This window comes from Megalops cyprinoides, chromosome 17 (assembly GCF_013368585.1).
Source record: "Megalops cyprinoides isolate fMegCyp1 chromosome 17, fMegCyp1.pri, whole genome shotgun sequence".
NCBI lineage: Eukaryota > Metazoa > Chordata > Actinopteri > Elopiformes > Megalopidae > Megalops > Megalops cyprinoides.
The window spans coordinates 13,771,933-13,791,470 of record NC_050599.1 but is presented as its reverse complement, the minus strand read 5'-3'; the positions used below and the strand labels follow the sequence as shown (position 1 = coordinate 13,791,470).

At 46.8% G+C, this 19,538-nt stretch overlaps 1 protein-coding gene across 7 annotated transcripts in view; it reads left to right on the top strand.

Annotated features, from left to right (window-relative positions):
• The window catches only part of enah (ENAH actin regulator), a 100,711-nt gene that overhangs the window by 56,227 nt on the left and 24,946 nt on the right, over positions 1 to 19,538 (top strand). For 5 of the 7 annotated variants that reach the window (XM_036549437.1, XM_036549436.1, XM_036549435.1 and 2 more), the window contains exons 3-4: positions 1,062 to 1,239; positions 16,176 to 16,248. In XM_036549437.1, coding sequence (XP_036405330.1) covers positions 1,062 to 1,239; positions 16,176 to 16,248 — 251 coding nt within the window. Of the gene's footprint in view, positions 1 to 1,061; positions 1,240 to 7,582; positions 7,841 to 12,596; positions 12,864 to 16,175; positions 16,249 to 19,538 lie in introns of those variants that run through there. The other 2 variants (XM_036549440.1, XM_036549438.1) reach the window with 2 other exon arrangements.

Below are 19,538 nucleotides of genomic sequence, written 5' to 3'. Positions count from 1 at the left end.
TGTGTCTTTTTTGTCAGATATTTGTCAGAATCAGCATGGTTGAGAATATATAATCTTCATGGCCTTTTACAGATTGTGTTCACACTTCCATGACAGACCCCTTATTCAACAACAAACAAAATATTTCAGTGAAGTTCAACATGCACACACAGAATGAAGTTGTTCTTAAGGAAAGGTAAATATTTGGAAGCGGAAATCTGCCATTGAAAATGGAGGAGTCTTTGAAGTCACAGTTGGAGAATGTGCGTCTGCTTTCTGTTGAACTGCATAGGAAAAGTGTAGAGTGTAGAGGAGGATGGAGAAATCCAGAGCAGTGAATAACAGCCAGGAATCACCCTTTTAGGCCCTTGCCAATACTCCAGAGAGGGGTCTCCCTTTGGCTTTTACCAGGACAGGATCTCTTGGGTTTTATAGGCATTGAAGACCTTGCATGTCCTTAGGATTCCACAGACCAAGTTCAAGTCCTACGGTTATATTACTGACACTAGAAATACTCTGTGTACTCATGGGTGCACTGCCCTGGTAGGTCAGGAGAATGGGGAATGTTTTCCATGAACTGTGACAAGAACGTGTTTACCATCAGTGGGGTGGTGGGGAAAGTTCCGCAAGCGTCCAAGATAAATTGATTTTTGGCATTCCTGCTTATCGTCGCCATTGTGTGCATTTCTTATGAGTGCTTTGGCAGGGAAGAGCAGCAGCACGGCGTTGTTTGAGTTTCCAGTGTGTTCGAGAAATCATAGCCCAGTGCTTCCGCTAAGTTTCAGTCAGTTTGCGAAATTTCTGCTGTCAGCTGCAATTAGACTGAATTCGCTGCCAGCTGGGAAACATCTGAGCAGAATGGAGGGTAACTGGAGGTGTGGTACTGAACAAAAGCCACAATGGAGGACAATATTTGTTTTTAAATTAAATTAGAATAAATTTCCTTCCATCCCTGCTCAGAAAGCCTACATTTTGAATGTGGAGATTAATGATGAGTTTTGCATGCCTGTCCTTTCCATGTCTTTTCCCCTTAGCTACAGCCCTCCCACCACTCACTCTGGCCCCCCTGCTCCTCTCCACAGGTGGTAATAAACTGTGCCATTCCCAAGGGGCTGAAGTACAACCAGGCTACACAGACCTTCCACCAGTGGCGCGATGCCAGGCAGGTGTACGGCCTCAACTTCGGCAGCAAGGAGGATGCCAACGTATTTGCCAGTGCCATGATGCATGCTCTGGAGGTGCTCAACTCATTGGACACAGGTGAGCCGGCAAGAAGGGTACCCATAATTTCCTACAGTGAGCTACCACCTCCCTCTGCCTCTCAACCCTTTACAGCTCTTCGTCTCTCCTTGCAGCTGGTGGCTTAACAAGCTGGCCCTGTGTTAAGCACGATTGAAGAGTTGCTTTGTTGAAAAATGTTGATGTTCTTAGTGGAGGTGAAGGGAGAGCTGCCGCCTTCTTCCTCTGGTCTTCCTCTGTACCGAGTGGTTTCTCCCAGTTTTCCCTGGCCTTGATTATTTTGGGCAGCTACCTTTAAGGATGGGGACAGAGTGGGCAACGTGTGAGCACTGTCCCTCCCATAGGGAGGCAAATAGCCTGGCCGTAGGAGTTTGTGAACAGCAGGGCTGGCACTAAAACTGGTAACATGAAATGATTGAATGTAAAAATATTTCTCATCAATTATGTTCATGAAATTATAGATTGAGCAGGAAACGTAATGAAGCGTGCCATGTATTTAACTGTGGTGAACTTAAAAAGCCAGACTTATCTCATGATACTGAACATAAACTGAGACTACTCACCTGTCAGGTGAACACGCTGAAGTGATGGAGCTGGGTTGAGTCTGCATTCTGTCACTTTGCAGCCGGATCAGTGGGGTGCAGCTGCATGTAACCTTGCAGTTGATAATAAACAATTCTTGATTTATGATTAGTTTACAGAGGAAAACAAAAATCAGATTTGATTAGGCTTAGAAGAGAAAGATGCAGGAAGTTGTAAATGATATATTAGGTCCGAGACTTTTGACCTGGAAGCACTTGGATGAAAAATGGGCATGACCCCAATGTGTCAATAGACCCCTGCTGCAGAGTATGAACTGTCAGTTGGCTCTTCAGACATGTAACAGATGTTTTCCTATAATATTTTTTGTTAGTTTTTATTAGTTTCTTGAAGGTGGTAAATGTTTTTTCCAAGTCGTTTGTGAGTAAAGTTAACGCTGGGAAATAAACCACAGGCCTGTATGTATTCTTTCAGTAACATCACAGAAATTGAAACGGAGGAGAAGCAAGAAGTCCTTGTGAAAACATTTTAAGATCATGTAGGACAGTTATATTGTGGTCTTTTTCTTCGTGTGGTGTTTTCGTGAGACTTTCCAAACATCTGAAAATAAGATGAGAAATGGTAAACTCAAATAGTTTGTAGTGTCCCTAAATGGTGAAATTTGAGGGAAATTGAACATTTCAGGATGAAGGCATACAAAAACATTCTGTATTACTTATCGCGATACAAATGGTTGCCAAAGCTTAAGCTTGCTTAAAATACTTACTCACTTACGTTGCATCTTTTTCTTGGTCTGCTGCTAATGTCCGCTTGGATAGAATTACTCTTTTGTCTTCACAGCATGGGTGAGGTCATATGTTTTCTGAGGACCTGGTCTGACCTGGCACTTAAAATGGCTATAATTAGTTGGGGCAATGCTGAATTCAGGAGTCCCGTGTTGTAAATATGTGAGACATCTGTACAGAGTGGGGCCCCTGTAAGACTGAGATCTTGGGCATGAGAGAGAGGTAGGGGGTCCAGGAAATCGGACAGATAGTCAGCGGAGTGTTCTCGACAGGCTATAATTTCAGCATTTAGTCAAACTGTTTCTTTATTGGAAACAGATGGGGCATTGTTCAGGAACACAGTCATTTTTCTTTTTTTCTTTTTTTTTGTAGATGTGATTCATCAGAAAAAAATCTTAGCCGCTGCATTTTGGGTTTCGCTGTATCCCTGAACGCAGCAGTTTTTGAGCCAAGTGGGCTGAACACCCTTAAAAAGCGAACCAGGATTACGGAGCCCTCTCACTGCTGCCGGATGCCTTCCTGTCAGATGTGAGGCGAGGTCCTCTCTGAAAAGGAAATGGCATCTCGGTTATGTCGAGTGCCCCCGGTGCGATATCAACCGGGAGGCACAGACAGACTTTTCTGAATGAGAGACCCCTTTTGGACAGAATCTCTCGCTGGCCGCGTTAACCGCGTCGGCAGAGGGGCAAGATGGAAACTGCCATTTTGAGGAACCTCAAATGAGGCCGCGTTTTACGACCCTGTTTCGTGGGGGACTGTCTTCCAAGAACACCCACAAATTTATTTAAAGGCATTCTGATGTTCCGTTCCAAACGCACCCGCTTCTATTCTCGTCCCTCTGCCTCTCCGTCTGTAATGCGATTGAAGGACAGCGGAGGTTTGAGGAAGTCGATGTAAATTAGTCCAACTTTAAAATGATTAAAACGGGCGTGCGGCGGTGCCACTGGCAACGCGTACGTCTCCTCTCTCGACCTTCGCATCGCTGTCCCTTGTTGTCCTCTGATTGTCTGAATTCCTGTTATCGGTGTATCAGACTCCTATTTCCTACAGTCTAATGCTAATTTATTAATTACCTGATAGTGAAGGGCTTAATTATGCAAAGTGATGGTAATTACACATTTTCTATTCATTCCTGCTGTATCAAGCTCTATCAGTGCCTGCTGACACTTCAGCATCAAAGCTCTCTCTCTCTTTTTTTAAAGATGCGCAGCCATCACGGTTTGCACTTAGATCAGCCTCTTTGCAGTGGTTTCTTTCCTCACAGGAGCACCAACCAGAGGAGTTTGGAGCTGCGGGGGGGTGGGGTGGAGGGGGAACAGTCCTCCCCAATCCCCCTGTTCTCTCTCTCTCTCTCTCTCTCTCTCTCCTTTTGGAGCCCCGTCTAATCGTGTGTGCAGTGTGTTCCCATACAGTTGGCTTAATGAAGGCCTAAACAGTGACTAGTGCCGCGGGCTTTTTCTCAGCCTGCTTCACTTTTCTGCACCGAGCAGGTTCCTTTCCCCCCTCCTTATTAATGGAACAGTGGTCGGGTTGCTTTTTGTTTTCCTTCCTCTTGAGAACTGAGTTTGCATAATGAATGTGCGGGCTGCGTTTGGGCTATCAGATGCAGGACTGCGCGGAGTGTGCTGAACTGAGCAGGGTAGGGGGTGGGGTGGCGGGGGGGGGGGAGGCGAGGCACGGAGGGATGTCCTAATTGGCTCTGCCTCACTCTGTTTCCATTGTCTGCATTAAGCTGTTTACAGGCAGTGGGGAGGCTGAGTGCAGCTATGCTTCGGTTTGGAACAGTCCAGTAGCCTGCAGTCGTGATGGAGCCAAGTTGGGAAGAAAAAAAAATTATATAATGCTGTGATGTGGCCAGAGCCGGACGGTATCCTAGTCCCTGTCAGACAAGGACATGGTTGCTAAAACATGTCCTGTAAACACATGGGTCCTGTGAGTGTTACTGGCTGGTTTCTGTTGGGCAAGGCCTGTGCCTGAGGCCTCCATTAAGTTACAGTGGCCTCTTAATATTCACTGGTGTGGGCACAGTGGTCACTTCTGTGTCCCCCGCATCCCTAGTGTCTCATATAGCCAGGCATGACTAGCCGAATGGAGTTGAAAAAGTCAGGCGTGACTAGCTGCACAACCTTAGCTGGAACAGCCAGGCAGAGCATAACGCTACCAACAGCTCAAACAACTACAACAACAGACAGGCCTTACAAGCTGTTCAAACAGCACTCACATGATTATGTATAGTAGAATTTCAATACAGCTATTCAGCAATAACAAAAAGTGTACAATGTGTGGATGTTTACTGTATTGATCAAAAGAATGATGTAATCTCATCATGTATGCAAAAAAATTGGTGAATTAAAGTTATTCTTCTGATCTTAATATTAACCATCAGTAGATTTTCATATAACAGCCAATCCAGGGCTTGTGAATGTAGATGATATACCTCTGCAGTAGTACAGACCTCCATTGTCTCATGACTCAAAAGTTTGCCCTCATCTTCTCCCCCTACTGGGGGTATGCAGTAGTACAGGTAAATAGAGAGTGGAGCTACTGATGCAAGCTTGTGTTGAATTTCTGCTTTAGTCATGGGGAGCTAAAGTACTCTCTGTTCATGACACAAAAAGAAATGAGGGCCTAATTTTGTTGTGTATCACGTTAGCTTGCCTTATTCCTGTAGGATGGCTATAATTAGATGTGTAATGGAACAAAGCCATATGAGGTTATCCAGGTTTAAAAATTTATTACCATGGTTATTGCTATTTATAAATAGTTTCTTAAATGCAGTAGCTAAATGCAGTCCTTGTGTGATGAAATGCTGTTGTTGTTATCCTTTCTAGTATTTTTGTTTGTGGTTGTGCATGAGGATACTCCTGTTGTTGCCGGTGCCTCAGCAGTGCGATTGATCCATCCCCTCAATGGCTTAAGCGCGGTGGCAGAGCTTGTGGGCACGGACTGGATGTTTCTTTGGTTTGCTGTCAGTGCAGAATTCCTCTGCCAGGGGGGAGATGACTTGCAAAGGTCCTGTTCTCGAAATCCCCCGAGTCTCTGCTGCTAATTTTAGACAGGTGAAATGTGCGACTGGGAATCACATGGTAGACGCTGCGTTTCTGTGATGCTGTCACTGGAGCCGGCCGGCGAGACATGTTGGTATGTGATCTTCTTTAAAATAAAAGGCTGTTGCTGGCTAGTGTCAAAGGCAGCTTTTTGAGCCACAGGGCGGTGTTGTCATGTCAGATGCGCTATCCACGAGAAATTGGTCAGAGGTCACGCGTGCTTCGGCACGGAGTTCAAAGTTATGCTTGGATTTAACTCCTGTAAATCAAAAAAAAAAACATTAGTTGGATTTGTTTACCAAAAGGGCTCCACAGGTACATCCAGCAGTTGGGCAAAGGTTCATTTGAAGGGTTTTTTTCCCCCGACAAGTGCCTAGGTTACCTGAACAGCCCATTATCAGCGCTGAAGTCCTCCACTGTGGCGGAGAGTTTGTGTGAACAAAGTGGGGCCGGGAGGTGTTTGCGGTCTGGTGAGGACGTAACGTTCGGGACGGTAATGGTGGGAGACGTCATTTGACCGGGAGGTCGCCCTCTTTAAGCCTCTGCGCTCTTTAAGCCCCCCCCCCCGAAGCTGCAGTTATGCCTCCCGTCACGTTCCAGCATGTCTGAATCAACATGCCTCTCCGCCTCACCTTGACACGGTCGCAGATAAAGGAAAAACAGGTTGGGAACGGTCATCGTCAGCGGCAGCGCTCAAACCGGCCTGTCTGCTGCAGGGAACTCGGCACCCTCTCATGGCCTGCCGCAGTTTGAGCAGTCTCATGACCTTAAATGGGAAATGAAGGTGTTTCAGGAGAGGGGGAGATCAGAGGGGCTCCTATGCCTGTCTGCTCTGTGTTATAGTCAGAGTGTAATCCCCCCTTTTTTAGTATTCTGGTGAGAAGGCCTTGTATGGAAACTGACTGAGGGAATGGAACTGGGATTAAAAACATTTTTTTTTCCGAAATAGCCCAGCTCTAATCAGCCATGTGAAGATTTTGAGGTTACAGGATTCGGATCTTGCTGAAACAGCATCGGTCACCTCCGGTGCTGGGCAGCCGTTGAAGTCGCAGTGACTATCGGGCAGTGACAGATTAACACTTGGAACACCAGATGAATAAACTTCATGTCCAATTACCGACCTGAATTAAGCAATTAAGATCTGTGGCAGAGCAGAAGTCAGCAGCCTCTGTGGCCCTGTAGGGTAGAGCTTGCCTCGCCCTAATCTAAGATAATCCCTCATAGCGGGACTGAGTGGAGGGGAGGAGAGGAGAACAGACAGGAGTCAAGGTCTGACCCTTTTGGGAAGCGGTCTCTCTTCCTAAAGCTCTTCACACCTTATCAGTGGACCGGCCACATATTGAGGTGCCTACCTCCTGTGTCACTCCTTTCTGCCCCCACGTCCCGCTGCCACCCAATCGAGCCTGTCACATGTCCCTGGCAGTGATTTGTTTGGCTCCTTTACTGTATAAATACCGCATAGTGATAGCCTGTTGACAGTGCAGAATACTGGTTAAGCACGCTGGATTATATGACCTCATCTGTTTCAGAACAAAGCGGCCTATGGGAAGCCGCCAGGCCCAGCCCCGAGGTCCCTCCTGCCCCCCAGCGCAGGCTAAATGAAGGTGCTGCTGTATTTTGGGCGTTCACGGTCTCGCGTGCATCCGCCACACGGAGGCCGGGCCGGCTAGGAGGCTCAGTGCCTCGTTTGGGGAACTTGCCTCATTGGTCCTGACAACATTCCTGTGCCAAAAGGAGTCTGTTTTTCCAGCAGTAGGGTGTAGGGGGGGGGCCCTGTGTCCGGTTTGTTTTTGTTTTGTGACTTGTGACATCATGTGACACTGATTGCATCAACAACCCCCCCCCCCCTTCCCAGAGGTGAAGGGGACGTCCACCACCCTGTCCTGCTTATTATTGATGTGATTGTGCTCTTTGCTGCCACAGTGACATAGTCCTAGTGCAGTCCTAGTGCATAGCCTGTGCGTTTCAGACCACGCTATCAAAACACTAACAGCAGGCCGAGGCCTCCTGTCCCTTTATCCCTGTGCTGGTCTCTGTGCCGGTCTCTGTGCCGACTCGTTCCCTCGTCAGGAGGAAGATTAGCGCCTGTCTGCTTCTCCGCACTTCTGTTGCCTCGGCGCCTTTCCTCTCTCTCTCTCCCTCTCTGAACGAGCGCTGGCGCGCACGGCTGCCGGACGGCCGTCATGCCAGCTCCCCGAGTGATCCGCTTCCCCCAGCAGAAGATCAGCCAGGCGAAAATCATCCTCAGAAGTGAGTAGAGAGGGAGGGGGCGGGAGTGAGGGGGGGGAAGCTAGCTGCAGACTGCAGACTTTCAAACAGCTGTAAGTTTACGGAGGGAAGGTCTTCGCTCATCACAGTGCGCCACACTGGAACTTTAGGCTCTGCATGATGCTTGTCTGTGGAATCTCTAATCAGCAGTTTTACAGTTTCTCTTTTTTTTTTTTTTGGAAGAAGTTGTTGCTGGACTTATGTAGCCTTAGCCCTGTGCCATTTGTTAGCATTCATGGATGTTAATGTTGAATCACATCATGACTGTTCATCAGACATGAACAGTCATAGGTAAGGTTATGGACAAGGGTTTTGTTTTTAATTTTGGTTACTGCTGTACCATTAGGGATAAGGGTTTTCTTTTTTTGGTTACCATGACTGTTTCTCTTGTCAAAAGTGGTTGATATTCAAGCCTGGAATTCAGGTGAATAAGGTTATGCTGTGCTTATGAAGATGTTATGTAGCCTGTGTCCTGATCAGTGTGCCCTCCGGGTCCATTCAGTATGCTGGCACAGTACACACTCTAAGAGGGAGGGCTCAGGAGCTGGTCTGCCATGTGATTGGGTCCCGCAGTGCTCTTTGCGCTGCGCCATTGGTGCGCTGAAGAGCTGTTCTCGATGCTGATTGGCCAGTCCCTGAGCTTCAGTGCAGAGCTCTGTAGCAACAGATGAAGATGTTCATCACAGGCGGGGCTCGCTGACCACTCTGTGTGCGTTTTCCCCCCTCAGTGACAGGGCTGAAAAAGGCAGGGAGCCGAGCCTGCTGCATCTCAGTCACATCTCCCCACCAGCTGCCGGGGCCCAGACTCAAATGCCTCGCTTGTGTTTCCCTCTGCATTCATCTGCTCTGACAGTATCAAAGCGCAGACTTGTTTCTGGCCTGTGTCATTAAGAATAACCTGACCTTCACCCCGAAGTGCGCTCAAAATTCGCCTCTTTCAGCAAGCTCCAAAAAAGCATTACAGCACCGCATACTGGTCGGGGATATCCCTGCATAATTTGAGAGCACCGTCAGAGGCTGTGATGATCAAACAGGGATGGGCTGTTTCTCCTGACTGCAGCCTGCATATGTTACAACTCCTCCATTATCTCCGGCTGTGCCTAAAATCGGAGGGAGAGGAGCAGAGTTCTGCCCCGTCTGCCGTGCCACTGAGCTGGTGGCCGTGTCCCGCAGCCGGTGCCCGAAATTCTGGGATGTCTCAGCTGTGAGCTCATCCGCGGGCCGAGGGGGAGCCTCAGATCACACGCCTCTGCCTGACTCCGGGCCCAAAATAAAATGTTTACCTTCCCATTCGGGCGGCCGGGCCCTTTCCAGCCCCGCTGTTTCCGTGCAGAGCTTCTTTTATTAGGTGACGTTGCGTAAAATCCGCTCCGGTTCACAGCTCGTTCCTGCTACCGGAGGAATCCGGCACTTGTCGCCCCTCACAGACCCCCCCACCAGCCCCCACCCCACCTTGCTGAGTGTCGTGTGATGCTATTTAGTGTCCTGCGGGTAATGGAGCCGCCCTGCTGTGAAAGCCCTCCTCCAGATTGGGAGAGGGGGTGCCTCACCTGCTGCCTGCCAGACTCTGTGTCTCCCTAGTGGCTCCAGAAAAATCCACTGTCACTATCTCAGGAAAGGAGCAGATTTCCTGTGTGTGTGTGTATGTGTGTGTATGTGTGTATGTGTGTGCGCACTTCCTAGACTCTTTGTGCGTGTGCATGCATGCTCATTATTGCAAATGTAGAGACTGGTGTCTGTCACACTACCCCAGGACTTAGCATTGGGGAAATTATGAAATTCTGTTTGAGCGGAATGAATGTGAGGTCCATCTCTGTGATATTACGGAATCCTGCTGCCGTCCTGCAAGAACTGTGATGACGTCACAATGTGGCTCTCTCTGCCACAGCTGAAGGTCACACTGAGAACCCTTCGGCTGATCCTCAGAGGCAGGGGAGTGAGACCTCAGCGTTGGGCTTCTTCATATCAGCTGTCTGCCCTCATTCATTGCTCTTCCTTCTGTATATCCACATCAGCACTCCAATAATGTTTATTTCAGGTCGCCTCATTTACAGCGTCTTTGCCATACCAGCCATTGTAATAATTAATTCAGGTCTCAACAGCGTTTGAAAGCAGCAGTCAAGCTGTCAGATTCGATGTTATAACAACGTCAGGCTTTGGTGGCAAAACACTGCACGGAAAGGTGTTTGCATTGCAGTAATATGCCAAGCTGATGAAAGAATTCAATCAACATGGTTTGGAAAGAATTAACAAGACGTACCTGTTTTTTTTTAATTTAGCATGTGGTTCTTTGTATTCAGATCTTGTTCACAGAGGCTAATGGCTTCTCTTTAATGTTTTTTTTTTGTACTGTGATGTTCTGCTGTTCAGTGTTCACATAGTTATCAGTTCAGGGTTTTGTTAATTTCCTGCTAACTGTAATTATGCCAGGTGTGTTTGTGTCAGTCTCCTAGCCTGTGGAGCTGTGCCACCTCTTATGTGTGTCATTTGTTTGGTTGGGATGTAGCGCCAATATCCGCTATGTTAGATAATGCAAGTTTGTCTTACAGTTCACTGAAGACCCTTTGGCTTTCAGCGGGATGGTTTCCATGGCCCCCTGTTTTCATTAGATTTTTGTGACATGTTCCATTTGAATGAGTTTTTATCTGGACTTCAGCATTCTCCTTTCTCTCTTTCCCTGGAGCGTCTGCTTTTATTTTCCCCTGGCCGTCAAATTCATAGACCTTTGACAGACCGGAGGTTTACCTGCTGACTGCTCTATTTCATTGTAAAAAGGAAGTATGCCTGTGAGGAATTTGGTGAACTGCATTTGTTTGGAAATCGATAGTGTATTTTGAAATATGTTTTGTATTGTCATCATCTTCCAAGATAATATATCCAGCAGGGAGATCGTATTTCATGCAGTCTTTTTGGGTTATATGTGTCGCAACATTATGTGACCCTTAGTGGTGTATTTGTAGGTCAGACAGGACATCTGTCTTGTCAATATGCTTATGACACACACTGCTTGAGACAGGACTTATTTAGCACATTCCTTCCTTCATACCTAGTATGTATACTTTTTCCAAAGAAAAAGAAGTCTGCCCGCTGTCTCTTTCTGTTACCACATGGTTCACTTTAAAACATTTATAGTCATATTGGTCTGTTGAAATGGTCTGTTCATTTGTCAGACCAATGTGTTTAATGTTAACAGTTGGGATTTATGAGATTTCCATTATGAGAACATTGTGAGAACCCCTTGGTCATGTGATGTCATTTTAGAGGCTCTGGAAGTGTTGTATACTGTATGTTCTTTCACATCACTGCTATGTTAACTGTAAATCTAAAAATCACTGTATTTCAGGGTGATATTTATTCCTAAATTATATTACACGGTTTATCTAAAACTGTACTCCCTGTAAAGCAAGACACATTAGAGAGTGTTGACTAGATTTAAGTTAAAAGTTTAGCATCAGAGTAAAATGGATGTTCATCAGAGTGGGATAGTCTTTGATATGAATCAGGCATCAGCTGGAATCTGCAAGAATGGAATAAACGTTTGCAAATTTGCTGTGTGGTGAGTACTTCCTCAGCTCTGACTGAGTCAGCAGATTTGCCTGGGTTTAATGTGCTATTTCAGGTTAAGTACTGGCCCTTCCACCTCTGAAAATGATAGATCAATATCCGTTACCTGAGACTGCCTTTTGAAAGTGAATTTGGCCCTGAGTTATGATGGGACTATGCCCCATGCGCACATGCGGATGGACACGCACACACACACACACACACACACTGCTGTCCTCACATGGAGTTTAGTACACAGTAGAAGTGCAGTCAGAGCAGCAGGAGCAGCAGGAGGCCAGTGATAGCTAATGCAACTTTTTAAAGGCCTTCCCACATGTTCTGTTTCCTTCATTGATCCGTTTCTTTGAGATCACAAAACAAAGGTGTGTCAAGTGTAGGTTGGTACCCAGTCCCAGGCTGTAACAGCACAGCTCGATGGTTCAGTGTGGAATTACAGCTGCCAGTGCCCCTGCCCTTGCAGCCAGCTTGTGTCCAGTTGTGACGTGTGTGTCATCATACGCCATACTTATGCTCAGCGTCGTTCACGCTGCAGTCCCTAAGGTTCCCCTTGCGTGATTCACATGAGATGTGATCTGGGATCGGGAAATGGGCGCTTATCTGTTAGAAAGGCAGCCGTCAGAAGGGCAGAACAGAGGCGCTGAGACGTTACAGAGCAGATGGAGACCGCATGCTAAAACCGGTTACCATCTCTGCTTCCTCTCCTCCACGTCTGCCATTTTTCCAGGTCCTCCATGTACCTGGCAAAAGTGATGGATGTGCATGCTTCTTATAAATCTGGCACAATAATGTTTGGGGATTATTTTTTTTTCTAAATTTTAAAAAGAAAAAGGCTGACTGCTGGTATTTTTCATTTCTCCTTTTTGTCTTTCCGCTACACCTTGAATAGAGGCGTCACGGGACGGCAAAACTGGGTCACTCAGTTGGATCTCAGCAATGAACAGGGCCTATCGCTCTCTGACAGAGACACAACAACAAATGCTGCATGAGCAAAGCAAACAATTCCTGCTCCTGCTCTTCCCTCTGTGGGAGTGAGGGGGTTAACTCGCCTGGCAAATACACAGCCTGCTCCTGCCCGCGTAGACCGGTCGTAATGCGAAGGGCGGCCGTGTTTTTGCCCTTCGCCGATCGCGGCATGAATAATTGATCGCGGCAGGGCGTCTGCGCGTGGTCCCTCCGCGAGGGCGTGGCCTGTAAACGCACAGCCGGGCCAATCGCAGGCAGCCTCCCCCTACTGCGCAGACCTCCGCGGGGCTCGGACGCGAGGCGGTGCGGTGCGGTGCTTTCGGAGCATGTGGAAAGGCCATGCTGATGTTTCTGAGCTCCCGGGACGCTCCTGAAGTGGGCGGCGGCGGCGGCAGCAGCAGCGCACCAAAAGACTGCCCAGGAGGGCTGTGGCAGTATGTCTGCTGTCAGAAGAGGCACCATATGTCCTCACTCGCATGTAGGTGCTGATGGTGTGTGGTGCTGTAGCTCAGCAAGGTTTCTTCCACTGTTTTTGATTCAGTTGTGTGATAGGCAAGTATATTGGTAGGATTTTTGTCTCGCAGTACAGCGGCCTTGGTCTTCGCTCTCAAGGAGAAATGAGTGGTTTAATTTGTGTGTTTGTTTGTGTTTAGTGTTTACTGACATTAAACTGTAACAGTCCTGAAGAGGGTTAAGTTCGTTCCTTCTTGGTTGCTTGGTTTTGTTTGCCAGATCCTTGTTAGTTACTTACGATTTGTAACAGTTACTCTGGCAATTTTTGTACTTGTCATTTGTCAACATTTCACCTGCATGTTTAAGCTCTAGCTCAGAATAAAAGTGTTTGTCTCTGTGCAGTGTCTAATTGAGTGTGTGGAAGCACTACATTTTAGCAGCCCATATCAGAATGCTGACAGATTGCTTTGGGCATGACCCAATCTCCAAGTGCTTACGATTTGTGGAGAGTAAAGTGGCAGGGCTGTATTGCTGTGAATTGTTATTAAAAAAAAAGTCAAAATGTCAATCTACAAAGTATTAGTGTAATGGCTTATTGCTGCAGAAAAAAAAGTAAGATTGCACTTAAGTGCCTTGCTGACATTCAGGATTGAGGGATTTATGGGTGGAAATCACTGTGCAGACTTATGTTTTTATAATTGTAGAAATAATGATCTAAAAAGTGGGTTTGTATATCACTTTGATTGGACTCTGTTGTTTAGAGTCTGTGTTCTGTGTCGGTTTCACAGATCACTGAACAATCACAGTAAACAGAGGGTGCCACTATGGAAATGTTGAGCTGGTTTTGTTAGTTTTAAATCGGCCTCTCCTTTCATTGGAACTGAGTACTAGAATTGTGTTTGCAGTGTTTGGATCCAAAACAGAGGACCATGTAGGAAGTGTCTAATTTCTCATCCACTCCAGCCCTGTTGTTGGGGTTGAGTGGATGCCAAGCTGAGCCCACTGTTTATGTTGGTGGTCGGTGCTGAGTTAGGGTGGCTTGTTGTCAGTACACATGGACTATTGACATTGTCCAAGGGCATTGGGCCCCTTTTTCCAAAAAGCAATGGGGCTGACTGGCAGCATTTTAGTGTTCCAACAACAGATTCAGATTTGACTTGTTTTCCAGAGTTGTTCAGTGTGTCTTTCACAGATGGCTGGGCTTGAAGATGGCCTATTTCGTTTTATGATTGTGTAATGAATGGAAAACCATGCTAATCTTTTTTAAATACTTGTGATAAACACATTTATCAGTTACTGATTGCATGTGTTTGGCAGAGGAACATAACATCTGCTGTACAATATCAATCCATGGCTGATTAAAGTATGTTTGAGTTTAGTAGCTTGTATGTCTATCTGTGCATATACTCTACCATTTTCAGCTGAAGTACTTGCCTGTCCCATGGCAGAATGCAGGTCTAATGCAGGGCTTTTACGTCAGTCTGTCTGCTACATAAATCGATAACAAACGCATATTTGATGTAAACTCGGAAAATTGATTTTTTTTTTTTTTGACAGTACTTTAAGCTTAAGATGTCATGCATGTATCTCCTTCGACTTCCTGCCAAACGCATAATATTGAATTTCCCCTGTTGAAAAGCAGTGCCTCATCCTGTTTGTCTGCTGAAACAGACCTTATCCAAGACAGCCATTGTATTTCTATCAGGGCGTAGATTTTCTTGATGTACAGCTTTGCTGACTTTACTGGCTGCTGTTTGACATGTTTACTCAGGTGAGGCCATGTAGGCTGGTGCTCTTGAGTCTGTGTTGGTTTGAGAGGAAATGGAGAAAGTAAACAGGAAGAGCAGCCGCTCTCTCTCGACACACATAATAAAGCATGGAGATGCCTCCCCCCCACCCCTCCCACCCACCGGCACCTCTAGCTCCTGTAAACAGAAATCTTTCACCCGATGAATAGAGCATTGATCCCAGGTTTGCGTGAAGGAGCAAAGCTGTGTTTGTGTTTAGCTTTTATTGGAACTGCACCCTGTCGAGCACAGCCCTGGGTCCCAGTCTGTCCGTCTCCGTCTGAGTGACTGGAAGTCTATAACAGGCTCAGCAGATTCATAATGAGAGCTTGTTAAATTCAAGATGGCAACACAAAAACTCTTCTCTCTCTCCACTCCCCCTTTCAGGGTGTCTTTCTTGTTGGAAGCCAGAGATGTTCCCCTTGATGGTTTTTAAAACGATACCCGGTAGCAGGTGCTGGGTGTTCAGAGCAGGAAATGGCCCATACTGGAGCAATACACTTGTCAGGTCTGGATCTGTGGTGCAGTGCTGCTCAGCTCCCCCCCGCCCCTCCACAAGAACACCATCTGATATCTCTGAGACGGAGCTGGCAGCATCCTCCCCGGATACAGGCTGAGTTTCTCCTTTAGATCTTGCGTCCTCCCTCGCTCCTTCTGTCTGGAATAGTAGACGTGTTTTCATACAGAGCAGGGGTGTCAGACTTGATTCCTAGAGGGCGTTGTGCAGGCTGGTTATTGCCCTGACCCTTTGCTCTTAATTACCTAATTATTTCAGTCATCTCTGGGTTTCTCTTTTGCCATATTTAAACATCATGCATCACATCTGAAGGTTATACTTGGATGCTAAACTGGAATATTTTATGTGAGAGCTGTCATCCTGGTGATTCTAAGCTTGTGTTTCGCTTGTTGCAAAGAGCTTGTTATACATGCAGGTGCACGGATCTGACGAAGACATTGATAGGCAGTCACTTCTGGATGTCTGGATGCCAAGTTTTGTCCTTTGCTCTATTTTGCTGATTTGTATCATTTCTGGCAGCGGTTTGGCCCTGTCAGCTCTGCCTGCGGATTGCAGTAAGTACCTGTGGTCCCAGGTGCACACCAGAGTTGAATCTGTGAGGTGAGGTGTTGTCATAGCCCCTAAGGATGAAGAAGACAGGGTCATGGGCAGAGCTGGGATGCTTTGCTTCTGATCCAGCATTCGATCCGTCAACATCATGCCAGCTGTACAGGTTATGGGCTTACATTGTGTACGTTAGAAAACAGAACAAAAACGCACGTTACATTCTAATTTAAAACCATGATCTTGAGTGGCACAGTCAGTTAAGGGTGTTTCAGTAAAGCCCTATGACCCTGGTTCAAGCCCAGCTGTGTCATTAGCTGGGGACAACTGGAAGTCCACAGTGGTGGAACGAACTGACCTTATCCCATTGGGGAAGGGTGTGCGTTCATCTCTCATTGAAAACCTTGGGGAAGCTTATCAGTTGCCCCATGTGATCACTGAATGGCACTTGATGACCTCTGTCTCTCTCTGTCTGTCTGTCTCGCCACAGGCCCTACGTTGCCAAGACATGCCCAGCAGGTTCAGAATGGCCCATCACCTGATGAGCTGGACATACAGAGAAGGTAAGTCTAGCGTGCACCCTGCTGACCTCCCGAAGTCTATGGAAGCAAACAAGCACCTGGAACTCATATCTCTACAGTATTACCTGCTGGGGAACCAACACTCCTACTCTGTCTTTACTTGTCATTACCACATAGGTACACGTATTTAACTGATATCTTCAGTCCTCATCTCCTCTATTTGAATTCAGATCAGTTCTGACCTCACTCACCATTCTGAGTTACAAAGAGTCTTCGGTGTGTTGGCTGGGATTGAATAATGCTGTCTGGCCACGCTGTGTGGATCATGGTGACTCTGCTCCTGAGGCTGAGCGAATGTCATAAACGCTGGGACACACTGGAATTCAGAATCAGAGTCGGGGTTGGTGGGTTGGGGGGGCACTCAGATAGCCATTAACAGCCTCACCAGAGAGACACGTGGATTTAACAGTGGAGTGACAGTCCGGTGTGTCTTCCTCTCCCTGCTGGCAGCAGCTGCGTCCTGTAGCTGTTTCCACCTGGTCCCACTGGCAGACGTCACACTGGCGCAGCTACTAGCAGGCTTGTCCCAGAGGTTTTTCATTACTTTTCATTAGTTTGCAAGGTGACACTAATATGAAACGTTAGCAGCCGCGCAGGCAAGGCCAGAGAATGCTTGCCAGTTGTACCCGAATGCAAATCTTAATAGGCGTTGACCCCCTTGTGGTTGGAGGGTGCAGTGAATCTTGAGGTGATAGAAAGGAAAACGCACTGGATGAATCTCTGTGGGAGGTGTCCCTCCCGTGCAAGGCTGCTCATAATGACATAGTTCTTTCCTCCAATATAATTTGCATTTACACAAGACTGAAGGGCTGTCAGTGGTACTTACTAACACATTTTCAGCAACATAAAAATTTCATTCATGCTTTATAATGGCTTTCCCTTACAGTAGCTGGCTTGCTGCACTACAGCAATGATTAGAATGTCAGTCCAGGAGAACTCTCCTCCCTTCCATTGTAGACATTTAAAGGTTAAAGGTTGCAGTAACATAGCTGTTGACTATAATGGTGTTTACATTGCAGATACAGATATTTTATGTGTTGTAATTGACATGCGTAGGTAGAGAGTACCCAAGAGAGACTCTTGAGACTCATAATACTCGTAATATAATATAAGGCTCATTCTTTTTTAGTAGCTCATAATGAATTTGAAAATGAGAAATCTTTTTGCATATTGGATGATGACTGGCGGAAAATTCTCGGGGTTCAGCGAGAGAGGACGTCTTGCACAACATCCCTTCTCTGCTGCAGAGCTGGCGTCAGGCCAGCGCATGCTGGGGCCGAAGCTGTGTGGCCTAGTACAGCATGATTGCCTTTCCATTGCGTTACCCCCGACCAGCTCTGCATCGCGTGACGTCACACTGAAAGCTGGCCTCTGCCCAAATTAAGACATCTGCTTGTTTGCTGTAGGCAGTGATGGCAATGTGTGCTTCTTATCCCCTGTGCTACAGGAGAAAGCCACATAGGCGCGTTGACATGTGAGTGGACTGGCGCCAGTAACAATGGTCAGCACCACAGAAAAGATCGTGAAGTATCCAGAGCCAGAGCAACTGGGTCCAGCTCTGCAATGGGAAGAAAGGGTATAATACACCGAGTGCACATGTAGCGAAAAGCTTATCTTCAGCAAGCTCAAAAGCAGGACAGGACATTTCAGTAGAGGATTTCTCTCAGCTTATGAAACAAAAGACTTCACCAGATCTACTGAGTCCTGTCCTCTCGCCTCAGTTCCACATTTTCACAAACTGAAGTGTAAGCAAAGTTAAAGTTTGCTTAGGAAACGCAGTGTACATGTGTAACACACGTACTGAGACAACATCTGACATTCTCCGTTAGCTGTGTCTTTTGAAGTGTAACAGTTCTGTGGGGACTTCATGCAGCTAACAATTTTTCGGTCTAATTTTGAACAGATGTTTTTTCCACATGTATTTAAATGCCTCCCTGCCTTCAGTCTTATTACCTCTACCCTGCAGTGCAGTGTCAGAAAGCGGGGTGTTTAAAAGCTTAAGAAAAAGCCCTCTCTGTTCTGTGACACACAGCACTGCACTGTTGCATAATTATGAGGAGCTAGCGGATTTTCCCAGTTTGGTTCGCGTGTTTATGACCTGTTTAAAAAAAAAAAAAAAAAAAAAAAAAAAAGATTATGTTTAATTTGGTTTGCCTGTGTACCTCACAGTGTTATGTGTCTGCTTAGCAGATGCTCTTATCCAGGGAGGGTTGTATACTGTACAGTTTTACTTACTATGTGTTTGTGTAAAAGGACATTTACTTGAACAATTCGGGTGAAGGTCTTTCACTCAAGGGTACAATAGCAGTCGCCCTGCTGGGATTCAGTCCTATAATCCTCTAGTCTGGAGGCTCCTTCCTGATCCACAGTGCTACACTGCTGCCCCTTCAGTGTTTTTTTTTTTCCAGGACATCCACACTTTGCTGTGGAGGACATTCTTTCATTTTTGACCCTGACTACATGAGCAGTGTGAGTGCAGTGCAGGTTTCAGCCCTCAGCCTTCTCGTGGGGATCTCGCAGCACGCAGCCTGCTCGTCAGAGCCACAGAGATGGAGTAATCCTGACGGTTCTGCAGCGGTAAAGCTGCGGTGAGCGGTTTACTGGTCTGCTGGCAGCGGTTGACACCGTAGAGATGGGAACGTGTGAGAGACCGAGCAGTGTCGGTTTGAGCGCCGCGTCGTGTACGGTCGATGAGCGATCGCGGTGCTTCGCCGCAGGCGCGGGCTGCATGCAGTGGCCTCTCGGGGGAAGGCGGGATCAGTGCAGCTCGAAGGGGCGGGTCTCAGGTGGAAGTTAATCATGGTAATTGACTGGGTGTGCGCTGGCTCATTAATCATGCCGACACAGTGATGGCCGCTTTATACAGCATACGGAAGAGAAACGGAAATGTACTGTATGTTGCTGGGGGGGGGGGCGGGATATGAGCATTGCTTGCAAAGTGTATTGCTAAGAGTCTCTGTTATTATTTCTATTTGTGTAAAAAACAAGATTTAACAGGAGTTGGTATTACTGTTATTCTAATTAATTATATGCTTATTACTAGCTTAAAATAGTCTCTTTATGATACATTCAGAAAGGAAAATTATTTGTCCAGAGTTGTTCTGGTTATAGTTCTTGTTCTTGTTCTGGTTCTGTACTGCACAGGTTATTGGCCAGACCCTGTGTCTCTCTGTCTCAGGTTGATGGGGCTGATAAACCGGGTGTGTCTCACACAGAGATGAGAAGGTTTATGCTGTTGGTATACCTGTGTGGCCATCTATGCTGTGTTCCCA